Here is a 21821-nt window from a genome sequence, read left to right on the forward strand (position 1 = left end):
CTTGTATTTTTTTTACACTGATGACGAATCTGAAATCAGGAAGACTAATTCTGAAGGACTCCTCTTGTTCCAAAGTTCCAAGTGCATATTTCTACGGTACACGGGCAGCTAGTATATATATATGTACGAACACAAACATTTTAAATACACCTTTATTTTATAATAATGTTTTGTTTACACTATATTATTTTATGTATTATTTTGGTTTATGTGCATAAATGTATTGCAATGTATTTTTAAAAATTATTGTATTTTAAGACCCCCGGGGCCAACTTTTTCATAGAAACGCATTTTTAGAGATTTTAATCAGCTTTCGATTAGTATACTCAAAAATAGGGGACCTCTTCCAGAACATTGTTAAAAATTGATAAAACCGCCACGGCGCGGCGGTCGGCCAGTAATTTTTTTTGTGCCCGGGTTTTTTTTAAGTTAAGTAATATACTCTTACTGTTTTGTCGATAATTGGTTTATATTTTAAATATTTCGTATAATAATTATCGTCGGTGTATATGGACTGCCCCTTAGAATAATAGAGTATTGGCAACACAACATACACTAACGCCATGACACTTTCTGTTATCAAATATTGCTAGCTCGTTTATGACTAACTTCACGCCCGTAGTCCTCGTCGCGTAACCATTCTAAAAACAGACAACAATTCTTATCTAAACGGCTCCACCCCCAAAAATTTGATAAGAAATTGATATTAAAATGCAAGAAATGTAAACAAAAGTCAAAACTCAAAACTAAAAAAGTTAGTTGACATATTATTATTGAACGTGCCTTTTCGCTTTGAAAAATGGTGATCGTATTAGGATCGTCTCAGAGTTACTGAATGAATTTTATAAAAAAAATGAGTTGAAAAGCCCACGGAAACGATTCACTGCATTACAACTATGTGGATTCCAACAAAATCAAAAAAATATGGTGTCGGTAAGTCAAGTCATAGTATTAATAATATCTTTATTCTAATAAAAAAACTATGTCTTCAAATGTATTTTATTCAAAGAAAATTATTATTTTACTTTCTCAGCAATATATAATTGGCACGGAGACAATCCCTATGGTTTACACCTTCAAATCGGAGATACCGTACAGATTCTCGAACAGTGTTCTGGTGAGTGAAGCAATTCGAATTTAAATAGTTCATTATACTATAATTATTTATCCATTCTGTGCACATTTTTTTATTTAGGTTGGTACAGAGGATTTGTTACTAAAAATCGATCAGTAAAAGTAGGTATTTTTGTTTTTTTAAATGATACCAAAAAGAACTAACACTATTATTTTTACCCAGGGAATATTTCCTGCTGCGTATATACATCTAAAACCATATCGCATTGAAAACGAAGGGTAAAGTTAATATTTAATATTATGATTGTTAATATATACTAGACGATATTTTTTATTATATTTTTAGATGCTACGAAACGGTAGTTCCCTTGGAAGACGCCATTATCAGAGAAGTGTCTTTAGTTTTGCGGGATTGGAACTGTATTTGGAAAACTTTATACGTGGTATGATATGAAAATAGTTATGAAGTCGTCAAATTAAAAAATTATAAATATAAATATAAATATTATTTTAAGTAGTGGTCTAAAAAAAAAAAAAATTTTTTTTTCAAAATATAATATATGTATCACAATACAAACCAGGCTGACTAATACGTGCCATTCAATACAAAAGTTCATAGACAAAGTGCTACAATCACTGGCACTTTTTTGTATTTCGGACATTTAGTAAATTATGTATATTCCAAATGAAATGTTCATTCGCATGGGCACTTATAAAAAAAAGTAATTTATAATAAGAAAAAAAAACACTATAGTTACATATTTATAAATATGATAGTAACATAGTAAAAAGTTTATAAACCTATTAGTGATAGGTCATAAAATATAAAAAAAATACTATAACACTATGGCAAAACTATCGTTTTTAAAAATAATTTATTTCATTTGTCTTTATATGAATTATAAATTATAAAACAAATGTTAAATTGTTACTAATGAGCGCTATCGATTGTGGTCGCTTATTTTATTGAAGGATTCTAAATACAGAATATAGTTTAATAGTGATCAATAATAAACTTTTTAAGCAACATATTTTATTTTCTAGGAGAGAGAAACGTATAAATTTATTACCCTACGAAAGGTTATGCGAGAACTGTTAGAATGGAGAAAGCAACTGTTGACTGGCACGTTAACCCAAGATCAAACCAAAGAGTTAAAAATCAAAATAGCCGCCAAGATCGACTGGGGAAACAGGTAAAAATAAATAAATATAAATATCATGCTAGCGAGTAGAAATGCCAAACAGTCTTGGTATAAAAATCTATAAAAAAAAGAATTAGGTTTCCTATCTCCGAATTAGTAAATGTTTCCTTAATTCAAGTGACTAAATATTTTTTACTAGTTGTTAAAAGGAAACGACTATTAAAATATTGTATAACGTAAAATGTATAAAGGAAAAAAGTTTTCAACCAAATTTACAATTGGCGTTTTGGACCTTTCAAGACCGTTGTGGGTGATCTCAACAGGAATTTCAATTTTATTTGTGCTATTAGGAAAATTGTTTTTGCAAGAAAATGAGTGGCCAATGTTGAATCAAACAATTTGTGTGTAGTAAAAAAAAAAAATATATCTACATTGTTTTAGACTATATAGTAAATTTTAATCAACAAAAAAAAAATTGTTAGGTAACAAATGGTTTAACCTAGATTTTAAATTTATGTTTGTCTTTAGAAATTTGAAATATTTTTTTTTAATTTTTAATAAGTCAAAAGTTTTTTGCTGTGTTGCTTAAAACTACCTACAAAAAAAATACACATATTAACAATAATGTTTGCAATGCAATATTTACCGCATTTTCTTTGTTTTGATGTTGGTTTAATTATTGTTTTAATATTCAAACAATATTCTTCAACAATATTTATTAACCTTAAATTTTTCAATGTTTAACTGTTAACATATACAATTTAAAGCTATTTTTTGCCTAAACGCAGTGAGATTTATCTTTTATACTATTAGTCGAGCAGAGCTTGATAAGCATCAATTTTTTTTCTAAGGTCGAATCTTGAATAACCATATTTTAATAGGAAAGTACATCTAGGAGTATAGGAAAACATATTAATAACTAATTTAGCTTTGATGTTTTAGTTGTTTTCATCAATATTGGTCATAGAATTTTCAATTGAGGAATAATAATTTTAAACTTATTGATTTTCAACATGTATACAGTTAAATACACAACTGTTTAATAATCAATCTTATCACATTTTATTACAAATTTTTCCTTATGCATTTAAAGTCAATTAACTTAGTATTAAATTTTAAATTAAAATCAAAATAATAAATAAATAAATATAATAATATTATTTAACACTAATGTAGCGCCACATTTTGAGAAAAACAATAATCATTTCCAGTTTTTTTTTTACAATTCTCATTAGGTAAAAACAATTACAATTTAACACAATAATTCCTAATTGAACTTAAAAAAGGAATATTTAAGAATTCCAAACATCACGAAGAGGAGACTTTTAATTTCCATTTATAATATAAATATATACACGCATATATTATTATAAAGTAATGAAATAATTTGGTCAATATTTATAATACTTATTTGTGCACATTTACTAGTCTAATTTTACAATTAGGGATTTTGCAATCTTTAAATACGTACATTTTTATTATACTAAAAAATGTCTAAAAAAAAAAAAAAAATGGAATGTTATAATAATCATGAGATGAGATGTTTTAATGAACACACAGTTTTGAGATATCAATAATATTTTCAACTCCAAAATGTTTATCATACAAAAATGATGTAAAAAAAAAAAAAAAAGGGAAACATTATATAAGTTTTATGGCCAGGTTTAGGCCTCGGTTTCTTTGTGAAGTCTTAATTTGTCTGACGGATACATGGGGGACAGTTCGAGAGTTGAAGGGGCAGTTGGTAAATTATTGCCTAGGTGTAAGCGTGAGCTAAGGTCGTCCAATACTTCAGTGAACTGCATCATGTTCATGTTTTGACCCAGTAGATGTAGCAATAAGAAATCTCCTACCTGTAATTGCAAAGTATTTTATTAAAAATTAGTATTACATAAATTTATTATCAATTATTCAAATTAAAACATGCTAAAAAGTAAATAGCTGAGTAATTGAAAAACACCCAATACTCTTTTAATGTTAATTATTTTTCTATCTATGAGATCAGATTCATTTAATTTTAGTAAGTATTAAGTAATGTAATTGATAGTATTTTTAAAAATACACACTTCCCATTACTTTTTATTTAGAAAATTATTTTATTTTAATTTATTATTTTGGATACTTTAATAATTTGCAATCAAATAAGCAATTGGAAGTACATAATTGTGTAAAGTAAAATAAATATTTACCTGTGTTTTCCTAATGAGCGCCGAAACTGTCTGAGGGGTTCCAAACTTAAAGCGTCTCAATAAAATAGTTTCCCGGATCGACGGCAGGGTGACTACAGCAATACTGTACGCTAATGCCATGGCAGAAAGAACCGTTAGTATGATGAACCAGAACCATAAGAAAATGTAAATTTTTTCATTTAAAATATTCAGCGCCAGTATGCAAAGAGCATCGTGAGCTTGGATTGTACCGGATGGACCAAACTTATGGAATGTACACTTTGTCACCCTCGGGAAGACTGCGACCATTGGATCATACCGGTTCTCTTGATCCATCTGACTAAGCTCTAAAACTTTTGTTCCGTAAGTGAAGAACTCGCCACCCAAGAAACTGTCTATCAGGAACATGTTGCCAATCACATTTAAGAAATTGAATATCTAAAAATAAACATGGACAAGCTTGTCGTTAAGTTGTTTTCTATTGCTTGTTTTGTATTGTAACATTACCTCGCACAAGAAGTATCCCGAAGCATACACATTGTGCATATGCAAAGTATCGATAAGATATTGCACTAGTTGCTTTTGACGGTTCAGTCTTTCTTCATTTTGTCCGATAGAGGCACCACGTACGCCATCGGTGATCATGCGAATTTTGCCTTCCTCCCAGTTTTTCCATAGCCAATGTGGCACGTAAAAGAGAATGCCTTGGAAAAACAACATGAAAGGCACCCATTGGTAGTACGAATGGTATCGGACCTGGTCTTCTTTATCGATATAGCTCGACACACCAGGATGGGCGACATGTGTTCCCAAGCCTTTTCCGATTTTGTCAGGCAACGTAAATGTGTGTGTTATCCAACAGAAGGTGTTTATGACGTGTTCAGGGATAGCACCGTCCGTTATACACGATATCGGATCACCTGAAAATAACACGATACAACAAGGTTATATAAATTGACTTTAATAAGAGATTTTTTTATTGTTAAAATTGTAAAGGTAAACAAAAACCAAGTGACACATAATGACGACCACTGCAATTTCTGAACCGGCATAACATTCTAAAATGTTTGCGTCATTAATTTACTCCCACGTTCACGTTTATCTCATGTAATTATTATTTTTATTATAGATAAAACAAAAAACCAAGTGCCACTCTATTTGAGCACTTGGTTGTGTATTGTAGTTTTATCTATTTGGAAACATGTGTAAAATCTCAGCTTTGATTTTCATTTTACGCTGTCTTAATACCGACAAAGCAACAATGTCAATTTGGCGTTAAGGAACTGTTCTCGCACAGGGTGACCCGTCATTACAATAATATAGGTCCAGGGTCAATTGAAAGGAATTGCTTTTTATTACAAACAACAATAAAGCTGCGTTCACACTGTCGGCGCACAAGATGTTTTTGTGGAGAAGCTCAATTTAATCAACAACAATAAACTCACCGATCAGATTGTTGGCCGTCACCAGTATGCAACACGCGAACAGTATTGCCGTCGTCAGCCTGTAGTGGGCCCTAAACACGGCGTTGTCTATGTTGGCCTTGTCCACCAGGTAACGCACCTTAATGAAGCCGGCCACAGCCGACAGCATCGGAAATATGGCCATTGTCGGTTGCTGTCAATAATCTACAAGACAATGGCTGTTAAAAAAAAAAAAAAGGTTATATTATAATAATAATTTAATACTGGCGAGCAAACAAAAAAACCATGATAAAAGGGAGAAAAATTAAAAAAAAAAAAACAAGTACACGGGCCAGTGCAGAAGTGCCGCTCAGCAACAGGTATCTTAGGTGGCCGATGTCAACAGCCTCATACCGCGTTGCCAGTTCTCCCACCTCACGCCGCAGTCGCCTCCTCAGACGGCCGGCAGTCGTCGCCTTATGTATGTCTTCTATTATTATATTCCAAAAACTGGTTTTCCTCCGACCCGACCGCGCTCATGCTTCATACACATACACACGCGCACGCAAGCGAGCCGCATACTTGACGCACGCATACTCAAACAACTGGTGATTCCGCCGGACGACGCATTTTTTTACTATCCTCAATCGCCGAAGAAACAGCGTGACTCATGTTTTATACTCCTTATTAGATATTAGTAATCCACCAACCGACCTCGGTTTACAGTTTTCCGTCACAGCCTCCCGAACGATTTCAAATTTTCTCTCACACCGGGATTCGACCGAAAAATATGCTGATATCTAAAACTCGGTCAAAACCATGTGAACAATTACTGCACACTCATACGCGCACAAACGAGGCGACGCGACACAATGGGATCTCATAGACGGGCGCCGACGTCTACAGGTGTTACCTATTACCGGTGGGTCGAGAGTCGAGACAAACAAAACAAAAAAAAAATGACATAATTTTAAACGATAATCGTATCAAAATCCAGTTACATACATTCACAGACCAAAAATGATAAATTACCGGTTGGCCTACTATCTCGAAAAAACATACTTAACAATAACATAGCAAAACAAAAAAAACCAATTAATTACTAATTAATTATAACAACATCACGTACCAGTCTCTTTCAGCGATATATAGTATGTGTGCAAAACGAAAATATCCTAGTTTTCACTCCGGTTAGGTTACTTTTGGAAATCGTTAATAAATTAGTTTTTTACTATAATATTATGTTGTGTTTTTCGTTGTTCGTTAAGACATTAAATTGAAATAAAAAATAAAACGATCCGTCGTGAATTATTGGCGCTGGTACGCGCCTCGTCGATGCAGTCACCACCGTCGTACAATACTAACTACTATTGTAATGAGCAACTCACTGCAGCCGACGAGTAGCGTGCACCATAGCTGTTATAGTGTACGGTGTATTACAGAGGCTAGTAGTATTGTTATGCACGTTTGGTGGTGTGGACTGGTCCCGGTAATTTGTGGTGGTGGTAGTGGCGCAGGCAATGCGGGTCGGGCCGTTGCGAGCGATCGCTCTGTATACACGCACAACCGGTAGTTTGCGGCAAACATACCTACCGTAGTACATAGTACGAGCTGGTGGCATACAGAGTGTGCCGGCCGCAAACATTGTCACAGTCGCCGCACGCCCCTCTTTTTTTTTCCTCGAAATGTATTATTTTTATCAAAGAACTTTGAGCCGGCCCCGTTGTCGCGCTGGTTTTCCGGTCGTTCGCGACGTTGCACCGTGGAGTTTGAATCGCAAAAGATTATAAAAACAATTTACCTAAGCCTGATAATAATAAAAGGTGCAATTCGGAAAGAGCTTAGCTGCAGTTAACACCCCCAATTTGTTTACGTTTAAATAAACATTAAGTACTATAGAGGCGAGGACTTTTATTACTTGGTTTTCGCTTTTTTTTTAGCGAAATTGCTCTATTGATAGTAATAAGTTATACTTGGTTATAAAAGACAATCGTTCGGGTTCCAGCGCCGACTGGTAGGCGGCGTATTCGGTCGACCAAACCGGTTGGTCGTCGACTATACGAGTACTCACTACTCGGTACTATCGTTATGACTTTTGTTTAGCATTTCCTCAGACGATTCGTGGGCGAAGGCAGCGCAGGAAAATGCATGTGAACCGAAATGAAATTAAAAAAAAGAAATAATAACAATGATAAAGAGAATGGGAAATAAGTGGTTTTTTTCCCATAGAATTATCCGTCGCATCGTTGAGTTTTTTATACTTTTATTTCTTATTGCGAGTATACGCCGCCGCCGTAGTGGTAGGGTTGTCTGGAACAAAGAACATCTGATCGTTTACATTGTAGAAGATGTTGAGAATAAAAAGAAAGTCTGCCTGGAACGGTTTGTTCGCCATCGATGACACTGGTCCCCACCATTCTTCTACTATGTAATAATATCATTTTGACCGTTTCTTGCTGAACACGCATTATATCATCAAACGGTTAAATCCTGTACATTAAATAATTGCACATAAAATGTCAGTAATTCTGTCAGATCATGGTGATATACATATTATACAGTATACTCTGTATACAAATTGAGTACTCCGCCCCAAACGAAGTACCCGCGTTTGACTCGTATGACTTGAAAATTATAAAACGTTTCCCCGATTTTTTCAATATTTTTGCAATGCTTTTTTGGCTACATCCGATTTGTGCACAAAATTACAACCGGAATAAAAATATAAGATAATAATGTGCGGAAACGAGTTATCATAGGCAACAATCATGTACGCTAAAGGTTAAAACAAATTTAACTATATTATTAATTATAAATATAAATTATAGTACTTAATTTGCTATTACCAAGTATTTTTGAAGGGATTTGTATTAATAGTAAGTAGGTAATAAAGAGTAATATAATGAATCTGTTATTGAAAATTGTACTGTATATCTTTTTTATTAGCTATACTAATTACTAAGTAGTATTTTATAAATAAAACTAATTACAATTTTTTTTTTTTAAAACGCCACTAAAAAAATTAATAAATTTGTATAATGTTTAAATAATTAATTACTAATAATCTATGTAAATTAATAAAATAATTTATTTTATTTATAAAACTTCATATAAATGTGCTTGTAGAATATTTTGTATACACCTATTATACCAATAAGATAAAATGAATAACCTTGTAAATGTGTCTATTTTAATAATTGATAAAAATATAGTGGTCCCCACTCGTGAAATTCAGCATTGCCCCGCTCATAAAGATAAATTTTCCTCTAGATCTCTGTCTAATTTACTTTATTTAAACTTTAAAATACAAAGTCCAAAATATTCACACACATAATAATAATATTCTATTATCCTATAATATAATTATGTGATATTTAGTTTGTATTATACCTAACTAGTAACTATAACTAGACCAATTTCTATTATAATATATATTTGCATATAAATAGTATTATTATACATATATTATTATATATATATATTGTGTTTTAAGGTTAGGTTAGGTCTGTGTCTGTGTATGGAAGTAAATTTGTATTATTATTTTTTTAGCGTAGCCTTCATAAGTATCGTTTATATTAATTATATTAACGATTATTAACGAGTTTTCGGTATTTACCGAAGATTCGATAATGACGGTAATAACTGAAAATACCGAAAAGTACGGTTTACCGGTGTTGTCAAATTCTGGTAACCGAAATTACCAGTAACACCGTTAGCCCTACATTTATGTTCAAAATCAGTTGTCTATACAAAATAATACTCTTAAATAATATATTATATTATTTAATGAAGGACATTCATTAAATGTGTCTTCAGAATTTGTATTTTTTTTTAATTTAATTTAAAATTTTGTATTTTAGTCTCAATGTTTATACTTTTGATACCTCGACATTAATATTATTATAGTACAATTAGTTCCATTATTACAAAGTTCTGAATGTTTAATAAGTATTATATAATATTTCCTAACTATAAAATATGTTAAAAATGGGTACTACTCAGGTTGTGTACATAGTCTGATGTGCCTTACTTTGGTCGTGTGTGCCAGAAATCTAAAAAGAAACGTTTTTGGCAACAAATTTATAGTACGTACATTCAATGCATTATTCATCGTGATAAAAGTACAAACTGTAAGATTAAACATATAAAATTTAAAAAAAAACCCGTATGATTTCTACTTTTATGGTTTTTTGAATGCTGAAACCTACTTGAATTTCTTTATTTCAATCATCTGACGTTTGACCAAATCTCAGCACGATTTTTTGAATTTTTGAAATTACCATAATATTATTGTGGGACGTTTGACGACAAAGGTCGTCTGTGCTTGTGTTTTGGGAATAGCATATTATCACGTCACGTTCGCGGGTTAGTTGATATTTCGATAGTTTGGTCAGTTATTTTTTTTATCGTAGTCCGATTTCGTGTATAATACCTATATCGTGTACTCGCTTGATAAATATTTGTACATTTTGATAGTCGTCCGACTTGTTTCAAAATCTTCTGACCCGCCAGCTAAAAGTCAGCTGCAGTAAATAATCCTTCTTGAAACAAAACAATTAATCGTGCACGAGTTATTGATGGCTATTTTGCAGTCGAGAGTGTCCGTAATCGCCGTCCACAGGTTACCAATTAGTGTGAAAACGTTGTAGGATGAACATAATATACATATGGGGAATGTTTGATTTATCTGAGTATAGTTTCCTTGAAAAAGTCAAGTCCAAATTCTTATTTTTACAAGATAAATGTGTCCAAAAAAAACGTTTGTACGCGTTATTAAAAAAAAAAATTCATCTTGTATAATATGTAGTCATTTTTTTATATTAAAATTTAGTATATTGCTTCTTTATAATCAAAATATCTTGTGATTTATAATTGAAAAAAAAGAAGTACCTATATGAATCATGGAAAAAAAAATGTAGTGTCAAAGTGAACCAAAAATATAACTGTAAAAGTAAAGATTGTTTTCCTGTAACAAATATTAGAACTATGTAAATTAAGTTTTTTTAGTTTCTATGATAAATATGTAAAATATTAAAAAAAAAAAATTTAAGTATAATATAAAAACATTCTTATGTTGATTTCATATTGACTCATGTTACTGTTTTCTATAATAATATGTGAAAACCAACATTGTTTATTGTTTCCGTGTTTTGTATTGTAAATAAATAAAAAAAAATATGATAAATTTGTTGTTGCTGACGTTTGCTTATATTTACTTAAAATCAATATTATAATGGACTACATGCTTTGGTCGTTGAGTCGTATAACACCATATGATTATAGTTATGAATCTAGTTTTATATGTCCTCTTAATTTTTAATACATTTTTTAACGTTTTTAACTTGGCAAACTGTGACTTTTATAACGACGACGATTTCGATGATGATGATATTAATGCAGGAATCCTACATCCTAGTTGGAATTATTAATTATTACATGGCGTTTTATAACATAACACAGTAGGAATCATTGTACCTAAATCGGATATGGAATATATTAATCATTTGTGACCCCTGAACCGCTAAAATAACGCCTACGTCACTCTGTGTCTTATCTTAAGTGTATTTTTGCGTTTTCACTAACTGGTCGTGTGAACTGTTTAGCGCGGACTGTGCACAATTTAAATTAAAACCAAGCACTGCTTGACAAATAAATGTATAAAACATGTGCATTGTTGAAATCTTCAACACTTGACTTCAAATGACAGCTGGATTTTATTTTCGCACACCACGGGCAAAACACACTACATCCTGTATTCACTATGATTTACGATTATATGTGTACTTAAACGCTGGTGGACGTTGTCACACCGGTTTATCACATTCTGCTCTGAGCTTTAACCGTGTGTGTATTGTTTACCGCACGATAATAATAATTAAACAAACACCTCTAATAAAAGGTAGCGGCCGAGTGCGTTAACGTTTTCAAACCGATAAAAACAAGTTATCGTTTAATTGTTTAAATAAACGCTATTCAATTTTTTTTTTTGTACGTGCGTTTATCGTGACTAGTCGAAGGTGGACCTAGTCTTGATCAATTCTATAAGATTAATCTCTATGTCGCAAAGATCGAACTGTCTCATTTCAACATGATAATAATATTACATTGGAAGTCATGAACATAATTCGTTTCGCCGTCACACGTTTTTAATAAAGAGCGGAATAAAAAAAAAACCCAAGGCCTCCCTCTAAAACTGCTACAATAACCTGGAGAAGGTTTGGTGCTGTACTGTATAAAAATGGGAGAAAATACAAATATAATTGAATTCTTAAAAATCCAGTTTGGAAACAATCAGGGAAATTTCTTTGGGAAAGAAAATTAAAGTCAAAGAAAACAAAATGGTCGGTAAAATTGTTTTAATTATTTCCAATTTCGGTACCGATGCAGTCACATAATTTTTGTTTTATTGGAAATCAGTAAATTTGCGGTAAAAATATTGTTTGTTTATATTCATTGAACTTCTCAATGTTGCGAATCCTTTTAGCGTTGAATGGGAGAAACTGATTAAAAACAATGGAATGTGTCACGCGCTAATTATTATCATTATGTTTGCAAAATAACTGAAATATTTCAAAATCGTTCAGATAGGTGTGGGTTTAGAGTGGGAGGTTTGGGTGTTTTAGCTGCACTCATTTTGCATGTGATACTTTTCATTTTTTGTATATAAAACACGATTAATCTAATAGTGTTCTGATTTATGTCGTTTATTGTCGATATACTGTGTAAAAATCGAAGGTCGTTAGTACATGCTAATAATCCTAGAATCTGTGTGTCCTTGGGGAGAACATGCAGAAGTATCTGAAATCAGTTCTTGGTCTACGACGCAGGCGGCTACCATTTTTAAGGGCCTTTTGTAGTAGAAGAAAATTTAAGTTGCCACTCATGTTTTAAGTACAGGTACTCAAAGTTCAGATTTCAAAGCTCTTATGAAAATCTGGTATTTCATAGTTTTGCTCGAGTCCATACCGGACCGATATGGATTTGATTTGGGTATTCCGACACCGTCTGCGGTATGCAATTGAATCATTTGACCTAAATAAAAAAGTGCATTCGATTAAGTTGTTGTATTGAGCACATTTTTGATTTCTATTGTAACATTAAGTACATCACTTAATTGTAGGCGTGGCGTCAAACGCACACAACGATACTCCTTACTATATTATTGTAGATATAATATGTCATAATGAGCCGTTAAAAACAAAAGTATTGCTCGTTTATTCCAAGCCCTGTATAAAATTAAACAACTCAATGATAACATTTTGAATACAAGTTCTATAAATATTATCATGGTCAATGCTAACCTATTAGATATTCTTATGCCAATTAAAATGGTATGTACTAGGTGATTATCAAGTGGCTCTACCTTAAGCGGAAACATTTGGCTTAAAATATAGTTAATTTGACTTACAATCAACAACTTAGTGACTGGTCCTTTCTTAAACGAAGAAAGAACAGAGCAAATTGTATAAAACGCTTGAAAATATCTATACTAGTTTAATCGTAATTATTTTATTTTATCTTTATATAAGATGTTTTTGATTTTTTAGAAAGCTCGGACTAGACCTGGTGCCGAGATGTGGAGCAGAAATGGTGGATCCGGCCACAATGAGCGCAGTAGAACTTTATAAAGTTGTGAGTAAGACTGTAAAATATTTAAAATCGTTTAAATCTATATATTGTATTTAAATTCAATTTTTTTTTCTAGCACGTCAAAAGTTCGGATAATATCCAAGGAGTTTCGGTAAGTGTTGTATAGTTTATTTATTATTCTTAATTGATAATATGTTTTATACTTTTCCTATGTCGTGTATTTCAGGCTAGAGGTACCATAAGAAGACCCAAGGTAGTGTCTAAAATACAAACGCGCCATTTGTTCATGTGCATGCGAGACTTCGGCTATCACGTGGGAGAAGAAACCGAAGTCTATTTTTCGCTTTATGACGCCAAAAACTTCAAATACATAAGGTACCACATATTACATTATTTAACTGTTTACTAATGGGTTTTAACGATTTAAAATTCAATTTATTCTTCCAGTGAACGGTTTTCAGTGAAAATCTCCAAAGAAGGTTTTTCAAATTATATAGAAAAACTACACAACAACTGTACAATATTCACTGTAAGTGTCTTTGCAATACGTTTAATAAATTATTTATCGACTTAGTCTTTCTTTCGACCCCCCCTTGTCTCTTTTACTCTGGTTACTGCTTCCCTCCAATACCTCTTTTTAATCGCCTATCTTAACACTCGGCTCACCGGAGAACCATGAACATTTTCTTGTAATTATTATTGGTCATATTTGTTGTACAGGATCTCGGTTTGCAAGACATGTCCCGGGACCTTTACATAGTGGCGCAAGTGATGCGCATCGGCAAGATGGTGTACTCAGAATCGTCGAAAAAAATGTCTATAACCTCATCGATGCCGCCGCCGGCGTCGCACTTCAAACGTCCCCTGGGAGTTGCCGTGCTAAGCATCGGCGAGTTGCTGACTTCGCCGTCCACCGAGGAGAAGGAGTTTACGTTCCGGGTGTTTCAGTCGTCGGACGAAAAGGACTTTTTCCAGCTGCACGATACAGTGATACGCAAGCAGAGTAACAAGTACAGTCCGCTGTCCAGCCATCCTAACTACGGTATTGTGATATCGCTGAGGGTACTGGACGGCGAGCTGCGGTGCATCCGCGAGGAGAACCCGCTGGCTTTCAAGAACGTGTCGACCACCAGGAAGATGGGCTTCCCGGACGTGATCATGCCCGGGCACGTGCGCAACGACCTGTACCTGACGCTGGAACGCGGCGAGTTCGAGAAGGGCGGCAAGTCCACCGGCAAGAACATCGAAGTCACCGTTATCGTGCTGAACTACGAGGGCAACATAGTGCCAAACTGCTTGTGGGGCGCGTCCGGCACAGACTCGTCCACCGAATACCGGTCCATGATCATCTACCATCACAACGCTCCGTGTTGGTCGGAAACCGTACGGCTCTCCATACCGATCGAAAAGTACAACATCGCTCACATACGTTTCGAATACAGACATTGTTCTAGTGAGTGTTAGCCGCCGCAATTGTAGCTCTTCACAAACAATTAAAAATTGTAATTCTTTTTTCATTTTTTCTTGCAGCCCGGGACAAGGCGGACAACAAAAAACTGTTTGGCATATCGTTCGCGCGACTCATGGGACCTGAAGAGGCCACCCTCCAGGACGGACTCCACGAGCTGTTCATTTACCGGTGCGACGAACGTACCAAACTTCGGCCGGCCGACTACTTGGGACTGGCCGCCAGCGTACACGAGTCGGCCAAGTGGAACAGTACGCCCGAGCCCGGGTCGGTGTTCACGCGCAGTCACAAGGAGATCATGACGATCCGCACGCTGCTGTGCTCGACCAAGCTAACTCAGAACGGTGAGTTTGTGACCGCAAAAATACTGCAACCTTTCGTCGTACTCACATATAATATGTTTGTGTTTTCTCTTTCAGTCGATTTGTTGTCATTGCTACAATGGAAAGAGCACCCACATCGGATTCAGGAGGCGCTCACTCGGGCATTGCGTTTGGACGGCGAGGAGTTGGTGAAGTTCTTGCAGGACATATTAGACGCTTTGTTCTCCATGTTTTCCACGGACGACGGCAATTCGACCATTCATTCTGGTCTGGTGTTCCATGTTCTAGTCAGCATTTTCAGTTTGCTCTACGACAGCAAGTTCGAACACTTCAAACCGGTAATGAACGCCTACATCAAAGAGCACTTCGCCGCCGCTCTGGTCTACAAGTGAGTACTTGCGTGGCTTCCAACGCAAATGTGAAATGTACTTGGCGTTCCCTTGTCTCCCCAAAAAATTTAGTCCAGGTTAAGTTCTCAAAAAAACTTAAAATTTATAAAACCACGCACCTTATAAAGACAAATTCAACGCAAATGAATCAAACACTACTTGCTTATATGTATTTGGTCGCACTTCCGTCGCTGAGGTCTGTCATTTTGGGTTATATTTTTTTCTTTGATGCTTTCAGGGGTTTATTGAGCAGCGTTCAACACTGCGCCGAGTTGGTCATGTCCACGGACCGACAAGAGCCTATCCAAAAGTGTTTCCGGTCTTTGGAATATATTTTCAAATTTGTCATCCAGTCGAGGGTGCTGTTCTCGCGCGCTACAGGCGGTCAGTTCGAGGAAATTTTCCGGTCCGACGTGCACCGCGTGTTCGCCTCTCTCGACAAAATGCTTTGCTCGTCTTTCGACATGATTTTGCCCACGCAGGTATAACGTCAATAACTATGATAAACATAGCCCTGTGCCGCCTATTATACTTATATCTGCCATTGTTCTTCCAGATCGCTCTGTTGCAAAGTTCCAGCGACGTGTTCGACCAACTAGTCCAAGTACTGCCCGTGATCGAGGTGGCCAAACTGAGCGTGTCCATGTTGGACTGTCTGCCATCGCGGGACTTACCCACCCCGTTGACGCAAGCAAAATTAGGCGCCATCAAATGTCTAGTAGCCGGCAAAGTATTTAAGGACGACGGTAAGATGTCCGCCATTATGATAATAATTCTACTTTCATTGTTTCCAATGTGTGTTTTTTTTTATCGCAGAAGCGAGAAATTTGTTATTGATCACTATATGTAAACACCTGAGGCACCACATCAGCGCCAGAGAAGAAATTCAGCTGTGCACGGACATTTTGGGAGATATTTTGACGTTTTTATTTCATCACAACCCAATGCAAGACGGCGGCAAATTAAACATTTGCTATCGACGCGATTTGGAGATACTGACTCTGAGCACGTTAGACATGTTGATAGAGACCTGTCTTATTGCCATAGACAGAATGGTGTCGGTTTTGGTAAATATCATCAGACATACGTTGTGTTGCAAATACAATCTGGTTCTGAATCGCATGTAATTTTTTTTTTGCAGGCAAATCTGGTGGCCTGTTTGATTTCACTGCTACAATTACTCGACGACTACCATTACAAGCGGCTCTGGGAAGAACTCGAGCGCAAGCCGTTGAAGGATTTCCTGCTGAGATCGTTTTTACTGTTCAGACATCTGATTAATCACGACGTATTTCCGTCGGACTGGATGGTCATAAAAATGACTACAAACAACGTGATTTTAACCGCCCTGCAACAACTGGCAAAACCGTTGGTGTTTTTTTTCTTGGAGACGTGGCCTCACTTCGACCATCAGGTGTGGTCGACCTATTTTAAATTGGCCGTGGCGTTTCTCACACAACCGGCTCTTCAGCTGGAGACGTTCACCAACGTGAAGCGCACCAAGATCGTCGAGAAGTACGGGGACATGAGAGTACAGATGGGATATCAGATATTGTCCGTGTGGTCCAAACTTGGTAAAACTTAAAAAAAATATAATAATAACTGCTGCTACAAAGAAGATAGTCCTAAATACGACGGCGACCGATTGATGTGTTCAATATTTTACAGGCGATCACAAAATCAAATTCATCCCGTCCATGGTCGGTCCGTTCCTAGAGGTGACGTTGGTACCCGAAGCAGAACTGCGCAAAGCGACTCTTCATATATTTTTTGACATGATGGAATGCGAACAACGAGCTCGAGGCAATTTCAAAGAAGTCGAGTCAGAACTCATCGACAAGTTGGATTATTTAATAAGCGAGAATAAGGGCGACGACGAGTACAGACAACTTTTCAATACCATGTGAGACTACTTTTTTCCTTTAATTTTTTCAAATAATTTATTAACAATAAACACATTTTTTATTTGCTGCTTTAAGGGAAAATTTAAGCATAATGTAAGTGACAAACGTATAACTATTATATTATTTAAGTGGAAAAGATTTAACATTTTACTATATAATGAGTTTAGCTTCGATAGAACTAGTTGGTTTGAACAACTCCAAGTCAGTGTTGTCTTGATCGACTTTTTTTTGTTCTTTAGATTGTTGGAAAAGGTCCATCAAGAGGAACACGACGGTAGTTGGCAAGAAACGGGTTCGGCATTCATTAATTCAGTAACGCGTTTGTTGGAACGGCTGTTGGATTATAGAAGTGTAATGCGCGGCGACGATAACCGCGACAAAAGGATGTCGTGCACCGTGAACCTTTTGAACTTTTACAAAAACGAAATCGACAGAAAAGAAATGTATCTGAGATACATTTACAAGCTTCATGATTTGCACGTGTCCGCCGACAATTTCACCGAAGCTGGATTCACGTTGAAGTTGTATGCCGATCAGTTGTCGTGGTCGGACGGACCGTTGTTGCAAGGCGATCCCATGACATCTGTGTGCCAGTGGCAGAGGAAGGAACAGCTGTACCACGAAATCATTCAGTATTTTGACAAGGGAAAAGTGAGTGTAGCCGGCGCCGAGTGATGCCGAGAAGGTATTTTCATTTTTGATTTGTTGGTGTCGCGCAGTGTTGGGAGAAAGGACTGCCGTTGCTCAAGGAACTGGCCGAGTTTTATGAAAAGAGGTTGTTCGACTACACAAGACTGAGCGCGGTATTGAAAACTCAAGCGAAATTCTGCGACAACATACTCACACAATTGCGACCCGAGTCCGAATACTTCCGTGTAGGGTTTTACGGCCAAGGGTTTCCGCTGTTCGTTCGGGTAAGATTTACACACGTTCAGTAAGTCCTTTTGTCACATCTTATCGTCTTGTCTTTCAGAACAAAGTATTTGTTTATCGAGGACTGGAGTACGAACACATGGAAACGTTCACGCAGCGACTGCAAACCGAGTTTCCCACCGCCCAGCTGTTGACCAGAAACACTCCACCTTCGCAGACTATTTTGCAATCCGACGGTCAATGTAATTATCGTGTTTTAACCACTATTTTTTTTTCTTTTTTCACCTTGGCCTATGTTGTCTTAGACATCCAAATCTGCAATGTCAAACCGTATCCGGATATTGGTCCTCCGTCGTCAGAAAAACCCTTGGCCATGGTCCCGGAAAAAGTGAGTCGATTTTATGAGGTGAACGACGTTTGCACGTTTCAGCTGGACCGACCCATGCACAAAGGTCAAGTAGACCGAGACAACGAGTTCAAGAGCCTGTGGTTGGAACGCACTATTTTGGTAATAAGCGACCGTTTGCCGGGCATACTGCGTTGTTTCGAGGTGGTCAACACTACCACTGAAGAGGTACCACCAGTCAAGTTCGCTTGTGAAACCATTGAGTCGGTCAACAAAGACCTGAGACGGTTGATTAACCAGTACACCAATGAACCCAAGAGGAATATAAATCCACTGAGCATGAGACTTCAAGGGACAATCGATGCCAACGTCATGGGCGGCATATCTAAATACCAGTCGGCGTTTTTCTCTCAAGACTTTGTCCAAAACAATCCGCAGTACTATTCTTATGTATTGCAACTGGGATCTTCAATAAACCGTCAGGTATGTTCGGATGAGATCCTTTCGACAGTGACGCAAATGGTAATAATAATTTTTATGACTTTTGCACGGTCTAGATTGAAATTGTAGAAAACGGCTTGTTGGTGCACGGAAAGTTGGCGCCTCCCGAAGTCCAACCTCTCCACCACCGGCTAGTGGAACGCATGGTGCAACTCCAACAGAGCGTGAAGATCTCTCCACCGGCGCCTGAAAGCAGCATAATCAAGTATTAACAAAAAACCGTGTCCAGGTCGACCATATATAATGATTATTAACTTTATTTTTTTAGTTCTCCTTTACCGCCAGTTCCTACTGATAAAAATCACCCATATCGGTCCACCGAAGAGTATACGAATACGTTGAACTATTTTGGAGACCGAAGGGAGGAGTACGAGGACATATATAGCAAAACGTTTGACTTGTCTGTTAACGCAAACGTGCCAAACGTTCCTCTCCGCGAGTTCAGGCTCAAATCAGAAGGGTCTCTCATCAGCAAAGTCAAGTACATATAGTTTTGTGGCCATAAAACTATATTTTAAAAAAATGTAGTTTGAGCTAATTGTTTTTTTTTCCTATCTTAGAATCGAACCAAAGCATACGTATAAACCGGGAAGTCCAAAATTACAGAGGAATTCAGTTTCCATGGACGCCAGTAACGCGAGGAATTCGTGGTCCAACGATGACAATGTTCCTCCGCCCCCATTACCCCCCAGAGGTATAGAATAGATTTAGATTATATAGTAGAATATGGTGTTAATATAATATGAACAGTGGCGCTGAAACTAATTATATATCTTTAGCTTCTGGGCGAAGCTAGAAGCTATTTTAAGTGACAATAAAATGTAACTTGTACCCAACACTTTTCTCACAATGATTTAACACATGACCTACTGGAGACCACAACCTAGTGGCCACCACAACCATTAAAAACTATACATTTTTACATTCAGCCCTTGAAACTTGTCTGGTGTGGCGAACACTTAAAAATTAATTCGGCGTCATATCAAAATTCACATTTGAGAAATTATTTGCATTTTTTAAACTTAATTTGGTATTATATTTGAAAGTTAATCGATTGGATATGTTTTTATTTTTCACAGCATTAGACAGGAAAAATAGTGACGCGGCGCCACCATTACCCAAAAGAATGCCATCACGACGTGTAAGTGTAGAATTGACAGTTTAAATTGACCAGAGTTGAGCAAAATTAAAAAAAAATAAACATTACATAATTAATGGGCATTATTAAAACAATGCCCAACTCGATTTGTTGATAAATTAAAGTCACCTAGTGTTAGAAAGTCTATATGAGTAATCGATAAGTAGAATCTTAAAAGAAATTGCCTAGATTATTGGTTATAGTAAGCCAAATACTAAATAACCTGTATTAGTAATATATTTTGTTATATAAATTATAAATTTGGTTTTTTTAAGGACTCTGAGCTAATCACTGACATAGACGCACCTATCCAACGCGACTCTGGCTATTCTGAATCTCTAACTTCGGTGTCTTATGAAGAATTTGTGTTGCCCTCTTCGGACCCGAAAAATCCACCTCCTCTGCCGCCCAAAAATACTCAGACACAATCTAATCCCGAGTCAAACGGTATGTAAAAATACAAAAACAATTTTACTCTACTGAATCAAGCTCCAGCCAAATTTCATTTAACTTAATCTGGTGTTCCCATCAATGGAATAAATTTATATTTTTTCCATTAAAATCAGTTCAGGTGTAAAAAGTAAACTTTGTCCGTACCCTTTTTTTTATAAAAATGAATCATTGTTGATTAATTTTAATTAATATTGAATTTTTTCTTTGTTGTTCAGATGTTCCGAGTTTAGATACGTATTCTATACCTGGGACGACGTGCAAACGTTTTGAATCTAACCCCTAGTCAAGTATAAGACTCTCTCTTAGAAACGGTGCCATATATCGACGAGTGAATGCATTTATTGTAACGGATTAGGTTTAGACAAGTTTTAAAAATATTTTTTTACTGCCCGTGTGTGTGATAAACATTGATTACATTGATATAAAAAAATTGCATGCCCATATATTTTATATTTATACAATAATGTACCTGCCAAAACGGCCAAAAAATTGCCAAATTTAATTTTCTTAACAAAACTTTAAGAAAGCAATATATATATACATTTATTATTTATACATAATTTTTTTTTTTTTATGTAAGTTTTTTACTTTTATTTCTGTAATGAAAACAATAATACTTGAATTGACTTTATAATTGTTACTATTACTGTGCTATTATTGTAATTTAATAGTGTTATTTTAAATATACTTGTATAACTTTCAAATTAACTTATATGATACTACTTTAGCTACGTCTAGTAGTAGTGGTTTAAAATTATGACATTTTAACATTTATGGCATATCAAATATAATAACAAAATTAAATAGGAAATCATAACTATCAAATATATATACAGGGGGAAAGACTTTATTTTATAGACTTTAAAATTAGCTTCTCGCCAAAAGCAAAAAGTATGTCGAAAATTCACTGGACCCTTCTTCTTTTCCAATTTAATTTAAAGGGCTTTTTTATTTAGTTGTATTTAGTTTTCATTCTTTATATTTTTGCAGTAATATTTAAAACGAAAATTAAAAATGTACTTATAAGGATACATCAAGCAAGAATTAAA

General features: G+C 35.4%; 2 protein-coding genes across 3 annotated transcripts; one reads left to right on the top strand and one right to left on the bottom strand.

Moving 5' to 3' along the window:
• The first annotated feature begins 670 nt into the window (after positions 1-670).
• LOC126843785 (dedicator of cytokinesis protein 3) lies at positions 671-21578 on the top strand. Of its 2 annotated transcripts, XM_050581554.1 has the most exons (29): positions 671-933; positions 1034-1117; positions 1196-1236; positions 1298-1353; positions 1421-1517; positions 2119-2267; positions 13335-13419; positions 13493-13528; positions 13604-13752; positions 13825-13906; positions 14098-14830; positions 14908-15189; positions 15265-15556; positions 15796-16039; positions 16114-16303; positions 16374-16624; positions 16699-17131; positions 17226-17460; positions 17537-17554; positions 17701-18112; positions 18181-18375; positions 18435-18576; positions 18640-19163; positions 19238-19386; positions 19450-19662; positions 19742-19875; positions 20261-20322; positions 20595-20766; positions 20988-21578. In XM_050581554.1, the coding sequence occupies exons 1-29, from the start codon at positions 897-899 to the stop codon at positions 21053-21055; spliced, it is 5565 nt and encodes a 1854-aa protein (XP_050437511.1). In that variant the 5' UTR covers positions 671-896; the 3' UTR covers positions 21056-21578. The 2 variants fall into 2 exon arrangements, with proteins under 2 accessions (XP_050437511.1, XP_050437512.1); XM_050581555.1 differs by lacking the exon at positions 17537-17554 and having other exon boundaries at positions 673-933.
• On the bottom strand, positions 3525-7212 carry LOC126843786 (innexin inx3). The gene is made up of 5 exons (XM_050581556.1): positions 6917-7212; positions 5830-6026; positions 4892-5304; positions 4406-4822; positions 3525-4069 (listed from the first exon to the last, which is right to left on the bottom strand). Exons 2-5 carry the CDS (start codon positions 5990-5992, stop codon positions 3881-3883), a joined length of 1182 nt encoding a protein of 393 aa, XP_050437513.1. The 5' UTR covers positions 5993-6026; positions 6917-7212; the 3' UTR covers positions 3525-3880.
• Positions 21579-21821: the final 243 nt, after the last annotated feature.

Source organism: Adelges cooleyi, unplaced genomic scaffold (assembly GCF_023614345.1).
Source record: "Adelges cooleyi isolate 19-005CV unplaced genomic scaffold, UGA_ACOO_1.1 ACOO_flye_CR_arks_rails_tigmint_CR_PRNA_574, whole genome shotgun sequence".
Taxonomy (NCBI): domain Eukaryota; kingdom Metazoa; phylum Arthropoda; class Insecta; order Hemiptera; family Adelgidae; genus Adelges; species Adelges cooleyi.